General features: G+C 41.1%; 2 protein-coding genes across 2 annotated transcripts in view; one reads left to right on the top strand and one right to left on the bottom strand.

The window, feature by feature from the left end:
- Nucleotides 1-19,682, bottom strand: part of NC2alpha (negative cofactor 2 alpha) — a 347,119-nt gene that overhangs the window by 160,419 nt on the left and 167,018 nt on the right. The gene's annotated exons all lie outside the window — the stretch shown is intronic.
- The window catches only part of LOC139766102 (nephrin-like), a 199,501-nt gene that overhangs the window by 43,248 nt on the left and 136,571 nt on the right, over nucleotides 1-19,682 (top strand). Inside the window, exon 2 of the mRNA XM_071694263.1 lies at nucleotides 4,879-6,301. Within this exon, the coding sequence (XP_071550364.1) occupies nucleotides 6,217-6,301 (85 nt within the window). The 5' untranslated portion in view covers nucleotides 4,879-6,216. The remainder of the gene's footprint in view (nucleotides 1-4,878; nucleotides 6,302-19,682) is intronic.

The raw sequence follows: 19,682 nt of genomic DNA, 5'->3' as shown, positions 1-19,682 counted from the left end.
GCCCTCACCACCGTCATGCAGGCCCTCACCACCGTCATGCAGGCCCTCACCACCGTCATGCAGGCCCTCCCCACCGTCATGCAGGCCCTCACCACCGTCATGCAGGCCCTCACCACCGCCATGCAGGCCCTCCCCACCGTCATGCAGGCCCTCACCACCGTCATGCAGGCCCTCCCCACCGTCATGCAGGCCCTCACCACCGTCATGCAGGCCCTCACCACCGTCATGCAGGCCCTCACCACCGTCATGCAGGCCCTCCCTACCGTCATGCAGGCCCTCCCTACCGTCATGCAGGCCCTCCCTACCGCCATGCAGGCCCTCCCTACCGTCATGCAGGCCCTCCCTACCGTCATGCAGGCCCTCACCGCCGTCATGCAGGCCCTCACCACCGTCATGCAGGCCCTCACCACCGTCATGCAGGCCCTCCCCACCGTCATGCAGGCCCTCCCTACCGTCATGCAGGCCCTCCCTACCGTCATGCAGGCCCTCACCACCGTCATGCAGGCCCTCCCCACCGTCATGCAGGCCCTCCCCACCGTCATGCAGGCCCTCCCTACCGTCATGCAGGCCCTCCCTACCGTCATGCAGGCCCTCCCTACCGTCATGCAGGCCCTCACCACCGTCATGCAGGTCATCAGGGCCCCTGCCAGGGAAGTCGATCTGGTGAGGACTGGGTCTGTAAACAGAGACCCTGTGTCCCCCCCTCCCTGCTGGAGGCAGAGGCTGCGAAATATACCGACATTTTGGCCGCGAAAACCAACACAGAGGCCATGAATTTTGACATCGAATGGTAAATTTGACATCGAGCGGTAAATTAGCGGTCACTCGTATGTATATATATATGCTGTCGACCAGAGTATAAGAGAGAGTTCAATGTGGTGTCATTTGTTATAGTTCTGGTATTTTTCTGATATATACATATATATATATATATATTCAGGTCACGTTTTCTCTCAGCCGTGGAGCAACTATTATATGCTGAATTTACTGAACAAACTCCCTCCTCGGTACAAAATTTACAGCTGGTAAGAAAGGTACACAGAATTCTTTGGGAGCAAGAACACAACAGAGAAATATATTGGTTGTGATTAGAACCTCTTGCGAATTAGAATATAAAAGAACAATGGATACATGGGCTTTAAGTAAGCTAAGGATCGTGCTATTTAATACACTTTTTTTTCGGAGTTCGCGCTTCGAAGATCGCTTAGCAAAGTAGCACTCAACAGTAACTGCAATTCGGTATATTTACGGACGAAATATAGCAAAATTATTAAGCGGTATAGAATCCTGTAACCTCTATGAGTATAGAAAATCTATATTTCAGCATAAACGAGAGACGACGATGGTGTATTTGACGATGTTTTAGAGACAGTGATGAAATGGACAGGGAAATAAATTCTTTCTGTGAGAACTTTTGACGTTCGAAATTCAAAAGGACTCTGTATTACGATGTGTATACGTGTGTGTGTGTGTGTGTGTGTGTGTGTGTGTGTGTGTGTGTGTGTGTGTGTGTGTGATAACACCCACCAAGACCAGATGATAATTTAAGCTAAGACTTCGATGTATCTCTGGTCTGCAGGCGAAGCCGGGATCACAATCCGTCATGCTCGCCATCTTTTACCACCCAAACCCCTGCGCGCTCCGCTGTACTTTGCCTCCACTATCATGACTCCAGCCAGCTACCTGCTGGGCTGACAAGGGTACAGCTCTTGAACACGACGGTACGACCCTTGAGCACGACGGTACGATCCTTGAGCACGACGGTACGATCCTTGAGCACGATGGTATGGTCCTTGAGCACGACGGTACGACCCTTGAGCACGACGGTACGATCCTTGAGCACGACGGTACGATCCTTGAGCACGACGGTACGATCCTTGAGCACGACGGTATGGCCCTTGATCACGACGATACGACCCTTGAGCACGACGGTACGACCCTTGAGCACGACGGTACGATCCTTGAGCACGATGGTTCTACTGTTACGTGTGATGGCAGATGGCCCCTGACCTGACTCTTTAGGGTTAGGTCAAAGGTCAGATCATGATATCTGAAGGTCGTGCCTTCGTACTCAGGGATCGTATCTACGTGCTCAAGGGTCGTACCGTCGTGATCAAGGTTTGTACCGTCGTGCTCAAGGGTCGTACCGTCGTGCTCAAGGGTCGTACCGTCGTGCTCAAGGGTTGTACCGTCGTGCTCAAGGGTCGTACCGTCGTGCTCAAGGGTCGTATCGTCGTACCACAAGACAGTTAACTGGAGCCCGCAATATCTTAGCATTATCCTCTCACACGATACGGACTGAAAACGCGGATAAGCAATTTGCATTAAATCCAAAATTATTAGCAAGTTGCGTCAACTTCGCTTGTGAGCAATTTTCTTTATTTCTGAGAGAATGTGAGTTTTTATTTTCCCTTTTGTTCTTTTGTGAGTGGTGTAGAGAGAGTGGGGAAGTATATATATATATATATATATATATATATATATATATATATATATATATATATATATATATATATATATATATATGTATATATATATATATATATATATATATATATATATATATATATATATATATATATATATATATGATCACACTTGTCCGTAATGATAGCATGAAGGTAAAATCGCGCTTCAGTAGTTCATACAATTATATTTAACATGTAATTTTTCTATACATGTGGCACGACATGTTTCGTGGAGACAATCCACCTCATCATCAGGTGCCAGTACTTAACAAAGTTATTTAAATCCCAACATCACACTTGAGTCCCGCCGTCCAGCACCAATCTGTACAGACCAACCACTGTCCGCTTTGTCTGGCAGTAACCGTTGTAAGGGAGAGTGATTAAGGGGGGTCACGTGGCGGGGGTTGACCTGGGTAGCTGGGTGTGTCTTGAACAACTTTCTTTCATGCTTTCGCGTTTTGTCCATTCTCTCATAATAACTTGGTTAATGCTAGGGTGGTTTTTAAAATTGCCTGGGGACAAATTAACTTTCTTAGTATTAGCAATTAAGACAGATTCAATGACGTTACGTGTGGCATAATCAGCAGAGGGGTATAGAATAAAGGGATTTTCAAGATCTATGGCCAGGGTGATCATTTTCATGACAATGTTTAGCGATCGCATTTTTGTGGTCATCCCTGCGTACTGCATGACGGTGCCAATAACACCTCTCCCTTACAGTTTTGCCTGTCTGGCCTGTATAAACATATTTACATCATACATTATGCCTCGAGCATTTAATGTCTAACACAACCATTTCTTCCGTACTTTAATCATCTAAGGCCCAACGCCTCGTATTCACACAACACGGTGTCAGGACATCTATGCCATTATAACCAACAACACCACAAGCTGTTTACTAGATACATTCACAACGTCGGGCACTCCATACCCCACGCTTATATCCTTAAGAGAAACCTCCTTCTATCTTACATTCAAGTCACTATTACTCGCTCCCTCGCATCAAGCATGCTGACACACTCACTCACCTCCTCCCAAAACAGTCGCCTCTCTTCCTCACTCCTCTCGTTTCCAAGTGCACAGGAGCTAGAATATCCCCCCCCCCATCCCCCTTCTTCTTCACCTCTCGTAATCCACTTTTATTTTCACCTTCATCAGTCTGGGGAACACTTCTTTACACTCCCTAACACACTCACGCAAAAAGAAAGGGGAGGATTTTTATCTCCCTGCTCTCGCCCCTTTCAGTCGCCTTCTCCAAAACACAGAGAATACAGGGGTACTATTTTTCCTCCCCTATCCCAAATGATAATTTATATATATATGTATATATATATATATATATATATATATATATATATATATATATATATATATATATATATATATATATATATATATCCTATAGCACTTTCTCCATCTCTCTTCCTCTGGACAAAGCGGGGGAAAAACACAACAAAAATATAACATAAGGACATACAATTCAGCTTATGACCCCAGTCTTCTGGCGCCTCATATGTTGGCGAAGAACGAGGCCATATTTCACCTCATGACCTTAAGCTTTGAGTGGGTCACGTCATCTTAACTACATTCTCTGGATTCCCTTCAGTGGCGTTCATTCCTTCCTCTCTCCCTCGGGGAGAGAGAGAGAGAGAGAGAGAGAGAGAGAGAGAGAGAGAGAGAGAGAGAGAGAGAGAGAGAGAGAGAGAGAGAGAGAGAGAGAGAGAGAGAGAGAGAGAGAGGAGAGAATATATATATATATATATATATATATATATATATATATATATATATATATATATATATATATATATATATATATATATGAGTGTGAATTGTCTGCATGGGTATATATGTATGTGTCTGTGTGTGTATATATATGTGTACATTGAGATGTATAGGTATGTATATTTGCGTGTGTGGACGTGTATGTATATACATGTGTATGTGGGTGGGTTGGGCCATTTCTTTCGTCTGTTTCCTTGCGCTACCTCGCAAACGCGGGAGACAGCGACAAAGCAAAATAAATAAAATAAAATAATATATATACGTATATATATATATATATATATATATATATATATATATATATATATATATATATATATATATATATAAACTTTAAGGTTTGTGAAGCGGGTCTTTCTAAAACCTGTTTTTTTTTTTTTTAAACTCCAACGTTTCAATGATCTCAGAGTTCGAAAACATGAAGGAAAAAAAAAGCCTTTTTAAAGGCTATATAACATGCCTTTTTTTTCTATATAAATGAAAATCGTATTTTTCTCGTTCAATTCTGCTCTCTCTCTCTCTCTCTCTCTCTCTCTCTCTCTCTCTCTCTCTCTCTCTCTCTCTCTCTCTCTCTCTCCTGTTCATTTCTGATGTTTGAACAACAAATTTTTTTTTCTCTCAACAGTGAAAAGGACGAGGCTGGGGCAACGGACAGTGAAAGAACATCAATAGCCACAGTGAAAACAGTGACATATCGATTGCAGTGGAACTCTGAAGGCACACGGAGGCGGTGAAGGCAGTGAACTTAAAGCAGTTTTGAAAGTAGGAGTGCAGTGAATGCAGTTGCATATGGAAAGAAGTAACAGAATTCATTCATTTAGTGCAATCTGCGAAATGGTAGTGACTCGTACAGTGAAAGAAATTAGACTATGAAGGCAGTTATACAGTGAAAGCAGTGGTCCTAGATTTCAGTGACATATTTACTATTGCAAGAAAATGAAAGCATTAACAACGGAAGCAGTGACACAAGAAAGTAACAGTGAATGAAGCGGTGCAATGAAGGTTCTATCACGAATAAGACAGTAGTTCAGTGAAGCCAATGACTGATGAAAGCAGTAATTTAGTGAAGTGAAGACAGTGGTCCAATGACGTCATCGGCACAATGAATGCAGTGATATAAGGAATGCAGTAACCCAAAGAAGGCAGTGGCGCAGTGAAAGCAATGGTGCGAAAACAATTTCACTAAAAGCAATCTTACAGTGAAATTAGTGGCCCAGTGAAAACTACAGTACATTGAAAACAGTGATACAGTGAAAAACGGTAATGGAATGAACAATGGACAGTGAAAATGACGGCAAAATAAGGGCCTGAGAACCACAGTGAAATCAGTGAAACAGTGAAAAGTATAAGTAAAAAAAGTGATAGAAACGGCAAAGTGAAAGAAGCGGCACAATGAAAGAAGAGACGCAGTGAGGAGAATGCAACAGTGACACCAATGCCAGAGAGGAGGCAGTGAAAATAACGACCGAAGCAGTGATTCACTGTGGAAACAATGATTCAAAGTAGACACTGTTGATATAAGTAAGACTTTATTACATCAGACACTTAGAATAATCTCCTCAATTATCATACTAGAGAGCTAGATAATTTCTTGATTTCGCCATTAGACCAAAAATAGTGAAGATAATTTCTTGATTTAATCATTAAATCAAGTGATTAATACAACCCCTTGATTAGATTAATCAAACCAAATGATTGAGACAATCTCATGATTAATTCAACAGACCAAACACTGTTGGAATAATTACTTATTTCAAAAACGCCAAAAATACGAAATTTAATGAAAAAGTCACAAAAAGGCATTTAAAAAACTATCTAATTTTAAACTGTTGTTTAAAAGCCAAAATTCACTTAAAAATAGGTAGTATGGTGGAAAGTCGATTATGTATGTTAGTACGCTATAGGACAAAACTGTGCGTTCTATCTTGACTACTGTGACGACCAATAGGAACCCACCGCGGCCATGACGTCATCAACAACGTCCACATCTCCGCCAATGAGGATCATCTGTACGTCAGCCATATTGGCTTTGTTTATACAAGGAAAAGGTAAGAAAATTCACCAGTTATTTTACATATAATGAAACTGTATTAAATGATTTATATAATGGAACTACGTTTATAACTAGGGAAAGATCGTTAAGTCATATAACGCGAAAACGATTATTGAAGTCGTTATTTCTAAATGGGTTTTGTATTGGAGTGGTATCGAAAAATGTTAAAAATACACAAACATTATTTCTAAATCTAAATTGTAGCGTTTGTGCTTTTAAAAAGAGAGGGGTGGAAAAGCCACGTTCTAAATTACCTTAAATACCGTAATTTCAAACCGCGAACTATATTTTTTTTCTTGTTTTTGATGGGTTACTGAAGATATGTATTCATTACTAGCAAAGTGAGCTAAAGTTAGCCAAGCTGTTAGCGAAGATTAATGGCTATATTTAGCGCTGCACGTACGGAGGGGTTATGCTACACTTACAACATTGCATTTTCTTCCTCATTTCACACATTTGAGCAATAATGCGTAGCGAAAAGAAAGACTTGAGGGGAAAATTCTAATTAATCACATAAACCCAGGATCTCCTTCAAGGCTGCGCTGCAACCAGTAGCAGGGAAAGGTTGGACTCCTCCGGAGAAAGGTCTTTGACATGGTTGTGCTCTTTTACCTCGTCTGGTAACCTCAGCAAAGGTGGTTTTGGAGGCGAGCTATTCTGGGAGGGGGGCCGGGTGAGTGAGTCAGTAATTTTAATGACAAGGATCAAGTTTTTTGTTGTATTTAGATGCGAGGGTGGGTTGTGTGTGTGGGGGGGGGGATAACTAGGGGGTATGGGGTACCCACTGTGAAGGAAAACGGTGAACAGGTTGTTGAGTTGTGTGTTGAAAATGGATTGGTGATTAGGAATATTTTTTTTTTCTTTAAAGGGACTTAAGTGTACTTGTTAGAAAACATCTGGTTGCCCCCATGTCAGGCCTGGCTCCTGTATAGACCAAGTTCGTAAGGTGGTTTGGTTGGCTCAATGGGTGGTTGACCGGTTGGGTTACAGGTGCCCATCATCTACCAAAGGGTCGTTAAGGCACTTAACATCAAATACCATCAACCACTCGAAATAATTTTTTGCCTCTCGTTCACCTCATTATAACACGACGAACTCAAAATTTCCTTACGAAAGAAAGAAAATAATTTTTACGACAACTTTGACATTATAAATTGCTATAATTGAAAAAATATGAACAGACGCATTAAAGTCAAAACTCTGAAAAGAATATCTGATATCAATTCTTATCAAATTTGATAGCTTCCTATATCTATGCAAGTCTATATTGATAAAGGACTCAAAATCTTTTGAATTTTACATGACAGTGATAGACAATAAGATAGCTTTGTGGCATGAAGAAATGCAAATAGATTAGGATAATTTCAGAGATAATTTGGATAAATTTATGGATAATTTGAATAACAGTGTGATATGGATAATCGCTTCGGTAATATGGATAATTGCAAAATGCAATAACTGTACCATAGATATGAACTTTAGTGAAGTTTTGTGATACATAATCATGAAGGCAATGTCTATTGCCCTTTTTCCTGTATTTACTATCGTATTGCATGATTTATTATACACGTATTTTATGATCTATACACAAATTGTATCATTATAACCCCCCCAGCAGTGTTACCAGTCACAGCTGATAAACACTATTGCCATTTACGTTCTCATTAATAACACTGAGCTACGATTTTAGAATTCTGATGTAGAACTGTTGGCGAATTAGCGTAAATTTATCGCTTGCTTTATCAAAAGCAGTTATTGCGAAATTTTCATCTCGTTCATTTATGGATTTTATGTCATAATGGTATTCGAAAGCATTTTACATGTAGTGTGTGTGGTTAACAATATATGTGTACACACACACACACCTATATATATATATATATATATATATATATATATATATATATATATATATATATATATATATATGATCCTTACATTACTTTGCTCAGCATGCATCTTCGTAATTTTGGGATCAAGCGAAATTTCGTTTAACTCTCTCGTTTTATCTGAGTCCAAGAAACGTATCTATTATCCACGTATTATCTGCAGTGTTTTAGAAGCTCATACTATGCAAAGTATCACACTGGAATTCTCAGTCTAAACCAAACAGACTCAAAAACAACAATAACAACAAATGTTATTCTGTTTGTTTCGTCTTATGGTCAAAACCCCTTTCAATTCTGACCTTTTTCCTTCACCATTTCGTCAATTAACGATTCATCCCGGACTAGACTTGCATACCAACGAAAACAAAGGCAAAAAATGAAACAGCTTCAACCTAATTGCAGAGAGAGAGAGAGAGAGAGAGAGAGAGAGAGAGAGAGAGAGAGAGAGAGAGAGAGAGAGAGAGAGCTATCACCTGTGTGACTCTAATATTGTGTAAGAAAGTGGTTGAAGGTTCCCACCATAATATTGACCAGAAGGGTCACACTTACACGTATACAGGCAACCAGGTCACAACCCTAGTGGGAGATTATGTTTGGCATTTGCAGGTCAACTAGTGGCCTTGTAAGGTTGTGGTGACCTTGTGTTATTGTAAGGTTGTGGTGACCTTGTGTTATTGTAAGGTTGTGGTGACCTTGTGTTATTGTAAGGTTGTGGTGACCTTGTGTTATTGTAAGGTTGTGGTGACCTTGTGGTATTGTAAGGTTGTGGTGACCTTGTGGTATTGTAAGGTTGTGGTGACCTTGTGGTATTGTAAGGTTGTGGTGACCTTGTGTTATTGTAAGGTTGTGGTGACCTTGTGGTATTGTAAGGTTGTGGTGACCTTGTGGTATTGTAAGGTTGTGGTGACCTTGTGTTATTGTAAGGTTGTGGTAGCGTTGTGGTATTGTAAGGTTGTGGTAGCGTTGTGGTATTGTAGGTTGTGGTAGCGTTGTGGTATTGTAAAGTTGTGGTAGTTTTGTGGCAATATAAGGCAATGTCGTTTTCCTCCACGCCTTCGGGAAACTTTAAAAGGAAAATGGATCTTACATATTGCAAGATTGTAAAAGGAAAATATATATATATATATATATATATATGATAATGGCTTTACCGATATGTATAAAACCAGGAGTCAGGGAGCGATAAGTATATTCTATGACCGCAGGAAACATTTGGAACGAGATGTCTGTTGGGCACGAAACACAGACATAAATGTATATTCAAGTTAAATCCTTCATAAAAATGTATATTCAAGTTAAATCCTTCACAGACATCTTAGCAGATCAGTGTACATAGCAGACCAGCCAAGAGCAGTGCTCTTTCATCTCTTCACGTCTTCGACAATGTCGAGGTGGCGCCGGGAAAAGATGACAGAGTCTTTCAGAAGGTGGTAATACAAGAGGGGAAGAGTTTATAACTGGGGGCTCTCTCTCTCTCCCCACACACACACACACACACACACACACACACACACACACACACACATCCCCAGCCCCTTCGCAAGAGCTACGTGGGTAATATATTTTCTCCCCTCTCCCCAGAGGCACAAAATACAGTCATACAATCAATAGAATACATGAAAGGTGAAAATATACAAGAATCGTATATTAACCATAGACCAGAATCTATTGTTTTTCTTTCTATCTAGATCAGACTAAAGATAGACTTTTGATACATTTACTAAGTTTCACAACTCAAGGAAAGATGTCGTATCATAAACCACTAACTTAAACTGCCTTTACAACTGGTCTTATCCTTCACAATTTATAAGCAGGTCTTGTTATAACGTACAACACAATGAGCTTCAAATTGTAGTAAGATTATATACGTCACAGAAGAGTTGATATGCAAATTACATGAAGGCTTGAAAACGGGGTAAGCGTGTGTTTTGTTTTTCTTTTGCTCTGTTTAATTGCTTGTGTTGTGGGGGGTTGTGGGGGGGTGTTGTGGGGGGGGTGGGGGGGGGGGTTGTGAAGAGTAGGAGAAAAAAAACTCACTAAATTCTCGCGAGGTTTAATTAATGAGTCTGTGATTTATGTACGAGCGGCCCACCTCTACACACACACACACACACACGCACAAACACACACACACAGAACAGAGTCACGGTCAATAATGGAGAGATAATTTGACGTCGAATCATTATCTCTCCACATTATGTCTCTCAGCAAGCCCAGGAAAAATGACCTTCATCTTTGCCTTAATTCCTGTAATCAAAATCTGAACTTTAAAGTTAGAATTAAACTTAATTCCTGTAATCAAAATCTGAACTTTAAAGTTAGAATTAAACTTAATTCCTGTAATCAAAATCTGAACTTTAAAGTTAGAATTAAACTTAATTCCTGTAATCAAAATCTGAACTTTAAAGTTAGAATTAAACTTAATTCCTGTAATCAAAATCGGAACTTTAAAGTTAGAATTAAACTTAATTCCTGTAATCAAAATCTGAACTTTAAAGTTAGAATTAAACTTAATTTGAGCTGACGAAAAAGTTTGCTTGAGTTTGTAGGATCCTATATATCTCTACTCTGAATAAATTATTTTTTTTCTCCTTATGATAACTTGTAAGTTTTTGTGTCATGACGTCATACGTTGTCAGCGCCATCTGCAGTGACGATAAATTCGAACCAAATGGGAAATAAAGATCGAGAGATCTGAAAACAAAATCAACGCGAAAAAGACAATTCTTAAGACCATTAATAGATTCTAACTACCATCTACAGTGGATATGATAGTGTTAAGAGTTAATCTAATCCCTTATCTTATTTAGTAAGAGTTACTCTAATCCTCTTTCTTATATGATAAGAGTTAATCTAATCCCTTATCTTATATGGTAAGAGTTAATCTAATCCCTTTTCCTATACGATAAGTTAATCTAATCCCTTTTCTTATATGATAAGAGTTAATCTAATCCCTTTTCTTATATGATAAGAGGTAATCTAATCCCTTTTCACATATGATTAAGAGCTTCGCAATAGACTTGAGCCTTGGTGTGCACATCTTCCAACGTGTCTGGCGACTGTCTTAAAGGAAACTGTCTGGTACGGAACTGTCTTAGACAGACGTGAATCGGACGCTGTCCTCTGGGACGGAAATGTCTACAACGAAACTGTCTTGAAGACAGATAAGTCCCTGTCTGGGACAGAGCTGTCAGTGTGAGAGGTTAATGACTGCGATGGGTAATTAATGTCAAATGTCATTTGAATTTCCGAATTAGATTCAGTCTACCATGGTCTCTCTGGTGTTACGTGGTTAACTCTGTCTTCCATTGTCTCTTTAAACTCTCAGCTATCTCTCGCTACGCATAGGACAATGTCATATCTCTACAATTACTAATCTCCTAGAGAAAATGACAGCATTATCTCTAACTGTTGGTTATCTCCCAGCGAAAATAACAGCGGTATCTCTAGCTATTGATTTCTCCCAGCGAAAATGACAGAATTATCTCTAGCTATTGTTTATCTCCCAGCAAAAGTGACAGAATTATCTCTAGCTATTGTTTATCTCTCAGCGAAAGTGACAGAATCATCTCTAGCTATTGTTTATCTCCCAGCGAAAGTGACAGAATCATCCCTACCTATTGTTTATCTCCCAGCGAAAGTGACGGAATTATCTCTAGCTATTGTTTATCTCCCAGTGAAAGTGACATAATTATCTCTAGCTATTGTTTAATCTCCCAGCGAAAATGACGGCAATATCTCCAACTGTTCTTAATCTCTCAGTCTAAACGACTGCATTTATTTCCAGCTGTTTTAATCTCTCAGCGATAATAACCCGTGGCTCTAGTTGTTAGTCCGAGACAATAGATGGCATCCTTTGGGTTATATTCTGAGAACTTCCTTTGTAAGAAGAAGAAAAAAAAGTGGTCTTTTAAAAGGAGTTCACACTAGGGAAGGCTTACACACACACACAGTTCACTCATCCAAATGAATCCATTGCCACTCACGATTCCATGGAAGGCCTGGAATTCCCCTGTTCCAGGATCTCATATCACGAAGGAAGTCAATGGGGTGTGGTCTCTCTTATTGTCAATAGACGTGAGAATATAGACTAATCCCCCATGAGAGACGTTTTAGAAAACGGTACACACAACTCAGTATCAGAGTGTGGGCTGCCTATGTGCCCCCCAACCCATGAGAATAGTGGGCAACTACCCCAGCTTCATGGAAATGAGGATAAAAGACTTGGAGATGTCCCCTCCCTTGCCTCCCTCCCCACCTCTCATATGTATAAACAGAAATTCCAATGTTCCTGACGAGGCAATCAGAGGTATTATGAACATTTATCGGAACTCATATACCTCGGGGATTCGAACCCTTGGCCTGCTCTGAGTGTTCTAGAGATCGCTGCTTCAAGGATAAGACGCAATGTGTGGCCGGGTGGGAGGGATCCAGTCTGCAGATATTGCTGCTCAGCCTAGCACCAAGATTTTAGCTGAACATTTTAAAGGTGATGCTGTACTGGGTGTGTGTGTGTGTGTGTGTGTGTGTGTGTGTGTGTGTGTGTGTGTGTGTGTGTGTGTGTGTGCGTGTGCTCATTCGTGTTTGTGTGTACGTCTGATAAAGGGTGTGAGTGCTTGCTTTATGTGTATGTGTGAGTGTATTTCAGAGATAGAGAGAGAGAGAGAGAGAGAGAGAGAGAGAGAGAGAGAGAGAGAGAGAGAGAGAGAGAGAGAGAGAGAGAGAGAGAGTCAGTCGGTCGACCTGGAGCTTTTGAAGTTACCCTCCAAATTCTCACCATCTTTGGAGACAGAGTCTGCTCCTCCTAACTTTCCAATCACTCCCAATCGCTCGCGATTCGAAAAGTGCTTCAGAAATCGGAGACTCGCCTTTTATAAACTTTTATATTTCGTTTTACGAATGATTTATTCCTGGTGAAGGGAGTTTTAATGGGGAAGGGAGGGAGAAGGGGAGGGGTGGGGGGAAGGGGGGGCAAGGAAAACGCTGCAAGGGAGGGAGAACGCCTCAAAGATAGTGATGGAAGCGACCTTACACTGCAACACAACGGAGAGCAGATTGAAGAAAGAATGTATATAAAGTACATGAGTAGCAAAAAGCATATATATATATATATATATATATATATATATATATATATATATATATATATATATATATATATATATATATATGTATATATATATATATATATATATATATATATATATATATATATATATATATATATATATATATATATACATGTTTATTCTTTATACGTGCTCGCCATTTCCCGCGTTAGCGAGGTAGCATCAAGAGCATACATGATGCAGGAGGTGTGCGAGGGGTCATGTTGATGGTGACGCAGGCCAGCCCTGGACCCAGCATGATATCACATCCACGCTGGATATTGTTGTCAACTTTGTTCATTATACTGAGGCAAGTCGACTCGCTCTCATCATCCTCTGACGTCAGAATGATCCAATCATCCGTGTTATGATTTCATCCCATAATGACGACACACACACACACACACACAAGAACTAGGGGAAGGGGTCGCTTGTGTATGTTATTTACCCAGAAAGCGAGAGATGGACGAAGGAGAGAGAGAGAGAGAGAGATGATCTCTGATGGAGCAATGTGTAGGTACCTTCCGCATAACAGTAACAGTATCACCCTAATATACACAGATGGAGTCGAGATGGCAGAGGGCTCCTTCCCTCCCCCACCACTATAGATGGAGACACCATAGTAAAGCAGAGGGTTCGTGCCCCTTCACCCACCACTATAGATGGAGAGGAGACAGTAAAGGTGATGGATAATGGTTCATTGAAGAAATGGAAGTTAAAAAAAGAAATAAATCTATCCTGAGTGGTGTATGTCTATCATGAATGTTCTTTGTGTGTGAGGGAGTCAGAGTGTGAGGGAATCTGTGGTTAGAACCATCGAAAGATGAGGAGTAGGTATAGAACACCTAGTAAGGTGTAGAACACCTGGCAAGATATAGAACACCTGGCAAGGTATAGAACACCTGGCAAGATATAGAACACCTGGCAAGATATAGAACACCTGGCAAGGTATAGAACACCTGGCAAGATATAGAACACCTAGTAAGGTGTAGAACACCTGGCAAGATATAGAACACCTGGCAAGGTATAGAACACCTGGCAAGATATAGAACACCTGGCAAGATATAGAACACCTGGCAAGGTATAGAACACCTGGCAAGATATAGAACACCTGGCAAGATATAGAACACCTGGCAAGGTATAGAACACCTGGCAAGATATAGAACACCTGGCAAGATATAGAGCACCTGGCAAGATATAGAACACCTGGCAAGGTATAGAACACCTGGCAAGATATAGAGCACCTGGCAAGATATAGAGCACCTGGCAAGGTATAGAACACTGACAAAATATAGAACACCTGGCAAGATATACTAGAACACCTGGCAAGATGTAGAACACCTGGCAAGATATACTAGAACACCTGGCAAGATGTAGAACACCTGGCAAGATATACTAGAACACCTGGCAAGGTATAGAACACCTGACAGCAATCCCGGCTGAGTCCAGGTGTTGTGCAGTTGTTAGATCTTCGTTAGGAACTTTGGCACGTGAATCTTCTCTGAGCTTGAAGTACTCCTCTTAACCCTTGAGCACCGAAGTTTGACCCTTGAGCGCGGAGATACGACCCTTGAGCAAGACGGTTCGACTCTTGAGCGTGACGGTCCGACCCTTTGAGAGTGAGGGTACGACCTTTGAGCGTGACGTATCCGACCTTTGATATGTTTCTTTAGTCAGGTACGTTGATAAGCCATCATACACAAATTGCACCGTCGTGTTCAAGGGCCGTAACGTCTTGCTCAAGGGTCGTACCGTCGTGCTCAAGGGCCGTACCGTCATGCTCAAGGACCGTGCCGTCGTGCTCAAGGGCTGCAACGTCTTGCTCAAGGGCCGTGCCGTCGTGCTCAAGGGCCGTGCCGTCATGCTCAAGGGCGGTACTGTTGTGCTCAAGGGTCGTACCGTCGTGCTGAAGGGCCGTGCCGTCGTGCTCAAGGGCCGTACTGTCGTGCTCAAGGGTCGTAGCGTCGTGCTCAAGGGTCGCACCGTAGTGCTCAAGGGTCGTACCGTCGTGCTCAAGGGTCGTACCGTCGTGCTCAAGGGTTGTACCGTCATGCTCAAGGGCCGTACTGTTGTGCTCAAGGGTCGCACCGTCGTGCTCAAGGGCCGTGCCGTCGTGCTCAAGGGTCCTCACCATCGATCTCTGGAGGGCCAACCAAAGCACTATTCATCGCTGGAAACAATGCGACGCCGAGGCACGCGAGACCAAGCCACATCTTCTCTGTATCTTTGATCATTCTTATCATAAATCCCTGAAGCATAATCACCTTCATAATCTTTCAGTCTTATAAAGCTTCAGTGATGCTACTTCTGTCTGGTTTGGATTAGTTCGGAGACTGAAGGCAGTACACGTATCCTCATCTGGTCAATCCAGTTTCGCCTGGAATGTCACCATTCCTATTCTGTGAGACACGCTGGAAAAGCCTTTGTCTCGGGACAACGACTCCGTCCTCCTTCCAGATATCGGACTCTTTCCTGGAAATGAAGATTTGTATCCGGCCTGTATTCCCAACACCCAGTGTTAAGAGATTTAAGTTACATTCGCTTTGTCTTCGCCTCCAGCGAATGACTTGAAGTGAGAATGTGTTCGCTTCCAGTGTATGACTGGAAGTGAGGAGGTGCTTCTTCCTCATAAAGGAGATGACTGGAAGTGTGGATGTACTTTCTTCGCTTCCAGTGAATGACTGGAGGTAATGAGATGCTCTTTTCTCTTTCAGGACTGGAGGTGCAAATTTGTTTTCTTCGCCTCCAGTGAATTACTGGAAGTGAGGATGCGTTCCAGTGTTACTGGAAACACTGTCTGATGGACTTCAACTGCTGCTGAGTCATTCAACTGGATATTCTCCCCTGTTGTTACTCTCGTCTTCACGTCCTACCTCACATTCTCTACCTCCCCTTCTTCTTTTACACGTCTTCTCTATTTCTCTTTCCCATTCTTTTATATTCATTTGTATTTTACGGTACTTTTACCTCCAGTTTGCTCATAGCTGCTATGATTAACCAGACTGTTGATGCACGCTTCATAATCAGTACGGGGTTCTATCACTCTATAATGTTCCCTGTAGTGTACATCTCCAGCCAGTAGAGCTCTGTAGTGTTCCAAATTACCTGCCGTGATCCCTGGCTGAGCCACAAGGGCGTCTTAGACGGAGTGCAATCTCACACTGGAAAGCTTTATGCACCTCGGAGCCTGTAGGCCCAGATTACACCCTGGAATGCTACTGTGTTAAAATGAATTTTTCGTGAACAGTTGCTTTTGGATCGTGTGGGACTCGTGTGGTGTGTGGAGGAGGAGACGTGGCTGAAGGAGGTGGTATCGCTCGAACCCACAGACACTGCCAGGCGTTAGATTAAGAAGCACTTGCCCTGGAAAACTTTATGCTCTTTACCACCGCTGGGGGTAGGGTGAGGATGTGTGTGTGTGTGTGTGTGTGTGTGTGTGTATGTGTCTGTGATGAAGAGGCTATATTCGCACTTGAGCAGCCCCCTGTATATGGGAATAGCGTTGAAGATATAGGATAGTTTTGATAGATTATTGACTATCCATATTCTTACATCTACGCTACGGAGATCTAAGGATCAGAGACAATAAAGAAGTTCATCAAGATGTCAATAATGTAACGTAAATCTATTCTTCTTTCTGGTTAATAGATTTCTGTTATGGTTTGATACGTTTTCATTCCATAAAGACGAAAAAAAGTCTTATGGATCATAATGATTTTTTTTTTGGGTAAGTTGATATGTGGCGAATCACAGTAAAATCTCCTTTCCTTCACTCTCTCATCATCTGTCGTCTGTGGCATTACTGGAAACATCAGACATGAGATGCAGTCACCCAGGGAACAATGAGTTAAGGAAGACGATACACGAATAAGACAGAATACGTTATGCTTTGGACGAGTGACCGAGAGAGCTGCTCTTGTCATAATCTTTCTTCCAGTTCCAGGACCTCGCCAGCACTGAGGACGAGAGTCTTCCAGTTCCAGGACCTCACCAGCGCTAAGGACGAGAGTGTTCCAGTAAATGAGGAGCAAAAACGCACCAAGAGCATCGTATATGAAGAACTTGGACAAGTGCTTTAGAGATCTTCAAGAACCGCTTCTGAAGACTGAGTTAGAACCTAATTTTCCAGTTCCAGGGATGGCATTAACGCTGACCGCAATATTCCTTCAGTTAATGAGAAAGAAAACGTATCCACCTAAGAAGAAAGAAGAAAAAAGAAAATCTCTGCTCTATATGAAGCCTCAGACAAGTGCTTGAGAATCTTTCCTGATGACCGAGCCAGGGCCTGATTTCCAGACTCCTGGATCCGCCACCAGCGCTGGGCCCAATAGTTAACACACACACACACACACACACACACACACACACACGCTACACACGCGCGCGCACGCGCACAGATGTCCAGGATATGAGAAGATTTCCACTCAAGACATGATTCCTCCTGGACGGTCCGGTGTGTTGGCAGGCTTTCACTCCGGTCTTCTCCCACCCTCCTGGTCGCTGGGTTCCTTGGCTGCTGATGGGGGTGACTTCCATCGCCCAATCACGGTCATAAAAGCCTCCAGCCAGGACGATGGAACCATTCACCTAGATCCCTCTTGCCTCTCCCAGGACGAACGTCTTGGCTATCAAACGTATCGACTGGGTAAAACAAAAACGAGGGACAGAAGACAGGCCTCGGGATACAGACGTCATTTTGGACGGGGAGAGGAAAGGCTAGGAAAAGGCTGGGGAAAAGGCTTAGAAAAAGGCTCTGAGTTATAGACGAACTCTGGTATAACAAGGCAAGGCTTGGAAAAAAGGCTTTCAGATGTAGACAAGTCCAGGTACACTGAGGAAAGGTCGGGAAAAAAAAGGCAGAACGAGGCAAGGATTGGAAATCTAAGTCCGGTAGCAGCAGTCTTTCAAAAATTTTCTCAAGACTTTTTGTTCTTTTACATGCTCATGCATCTCTTTAATTACGGAAGGTTTGTTGAATGTGTTTGATGACAGAGTGGCAGGTATAGGGTGGTTTGGCCGGGATGATGTGCGAAGTTAGATGGTCAGGGAAAATGGTTTGGTTAAAAAGAAGAGGTAGTGAAAGCTTTGCGAAAGATGAAATCCGGCAAGGCGGCGGGTTTGGATGGTACTGAAGTGCGGTTTCACTTTCATATATATATATATATATATAATATATATATATAATATATATATATATAATTAATATATATATATATATCTATATTGGTTTTGGCTTCGACATTTTTGTTTGTCGTAAAATAAGGCTTTATAACCGGAATATTTTGCCTGCTTTGCGCATGTCGTATCTCATCTGCGACAACTCTATCTCCGCCTTGTTCTTGGCGGGCATGTGTCATGGTGTCCTGTGGTTTATATTCTCAATTAAACCATATACTAAACTTTTATAGGTTTTAATATACCATATTTTGAACATTATACGTCTCCAGTATACCATATACTGAACATTATACCTCACATCTATACAATATACTGATCATCTTTTAAAAAAAAAAAAAAATTTTTTCCCCCCAAAAAAAAAACCCCCCTTTTTTTTTTTATTATTTCCCCCTTTTTAAAATTTTTTTATTCCAAAAAAAAAAAAATCCCAAAACCCAACAAAAAATTTTTTTTTTTTTTTAAAATTTTTTTTTTTTTTCCCCCCCAAAAAAAAACCCTTTTAAAAATTTTTTTCCCCAAAAAAAAACCCCCCTTTTTATTTTTAAAGGTTTTTTTTCCAAATTTTCCAAAAAACCCCCCTTTTAAAAAATTTTTAAAAAAATTTAAAAGGAAAAACCCCCCAAAAAAAAATTTTCCCCAAAAAAAATTAAATTTTTTAAAAAACATTTCCCAAAATTTTTTTTTTTTTTCCCCCCCCCTTTAAAATTTAAAATTTTTCCCCAAAAACCAAACTAAAATTAAAAAAAATTTGACTTTTTAAAAAAAACCAAATTCCCCCCCCTCCAAAAAATATTTTTTTTTTCAAATTTTTAAAAAAAACTTTTAAATTTCTTTTTTTTTTATAAATTTTTTTCGGAAAAATTTTTTTTGGGGGGGGGGGTTTTTTGGGGGGTTTTGGGGGGTTCCCGGGGGGGGGGAAAAATTTTTGGGCCCCCCCGGGCATTTTTTAAAAAAAACGGGCCAAAAAATTTTTTAAAAAAAAAATTTTTTTATATACCATATACTGATCATCATATATCTCAGCTACACCATATACTGATCATTTTGGATAAAGATTTTTTCGTATTCATTCATCTGTTCATAAGGATATATAACCTGCTATCAAAATTGTGTATTTTCTTCTCAGTGGATCAGTTAAGTCGCTTCCCTCTTGAGTTATGTATGTTACTGACAGCTTTACGTGTTCAGAAGGTTATAGTCA

The sequence above is a fragment of the Panulirus ornatus genome, chromosome 57, assembly GCF_036320965.1.
Source record: "Panulirus ornatus isolate Po-2019 chromosome 57, ASM3632096v1, whole genome shotgun sequence".
In the NCBI taxonomy this organism is placed as follows: Eukaryota; Metazoa; Arthropoda; class Malacostraca; order Decapoda; family Palinuridae; genus Panulirus; species Panulirus ornatus.
The sequence above is the reverse complement of the archived record's forward strand: the minus strand, read 5'-3'. Positions and strand labels throughout refer to the sequence as shown.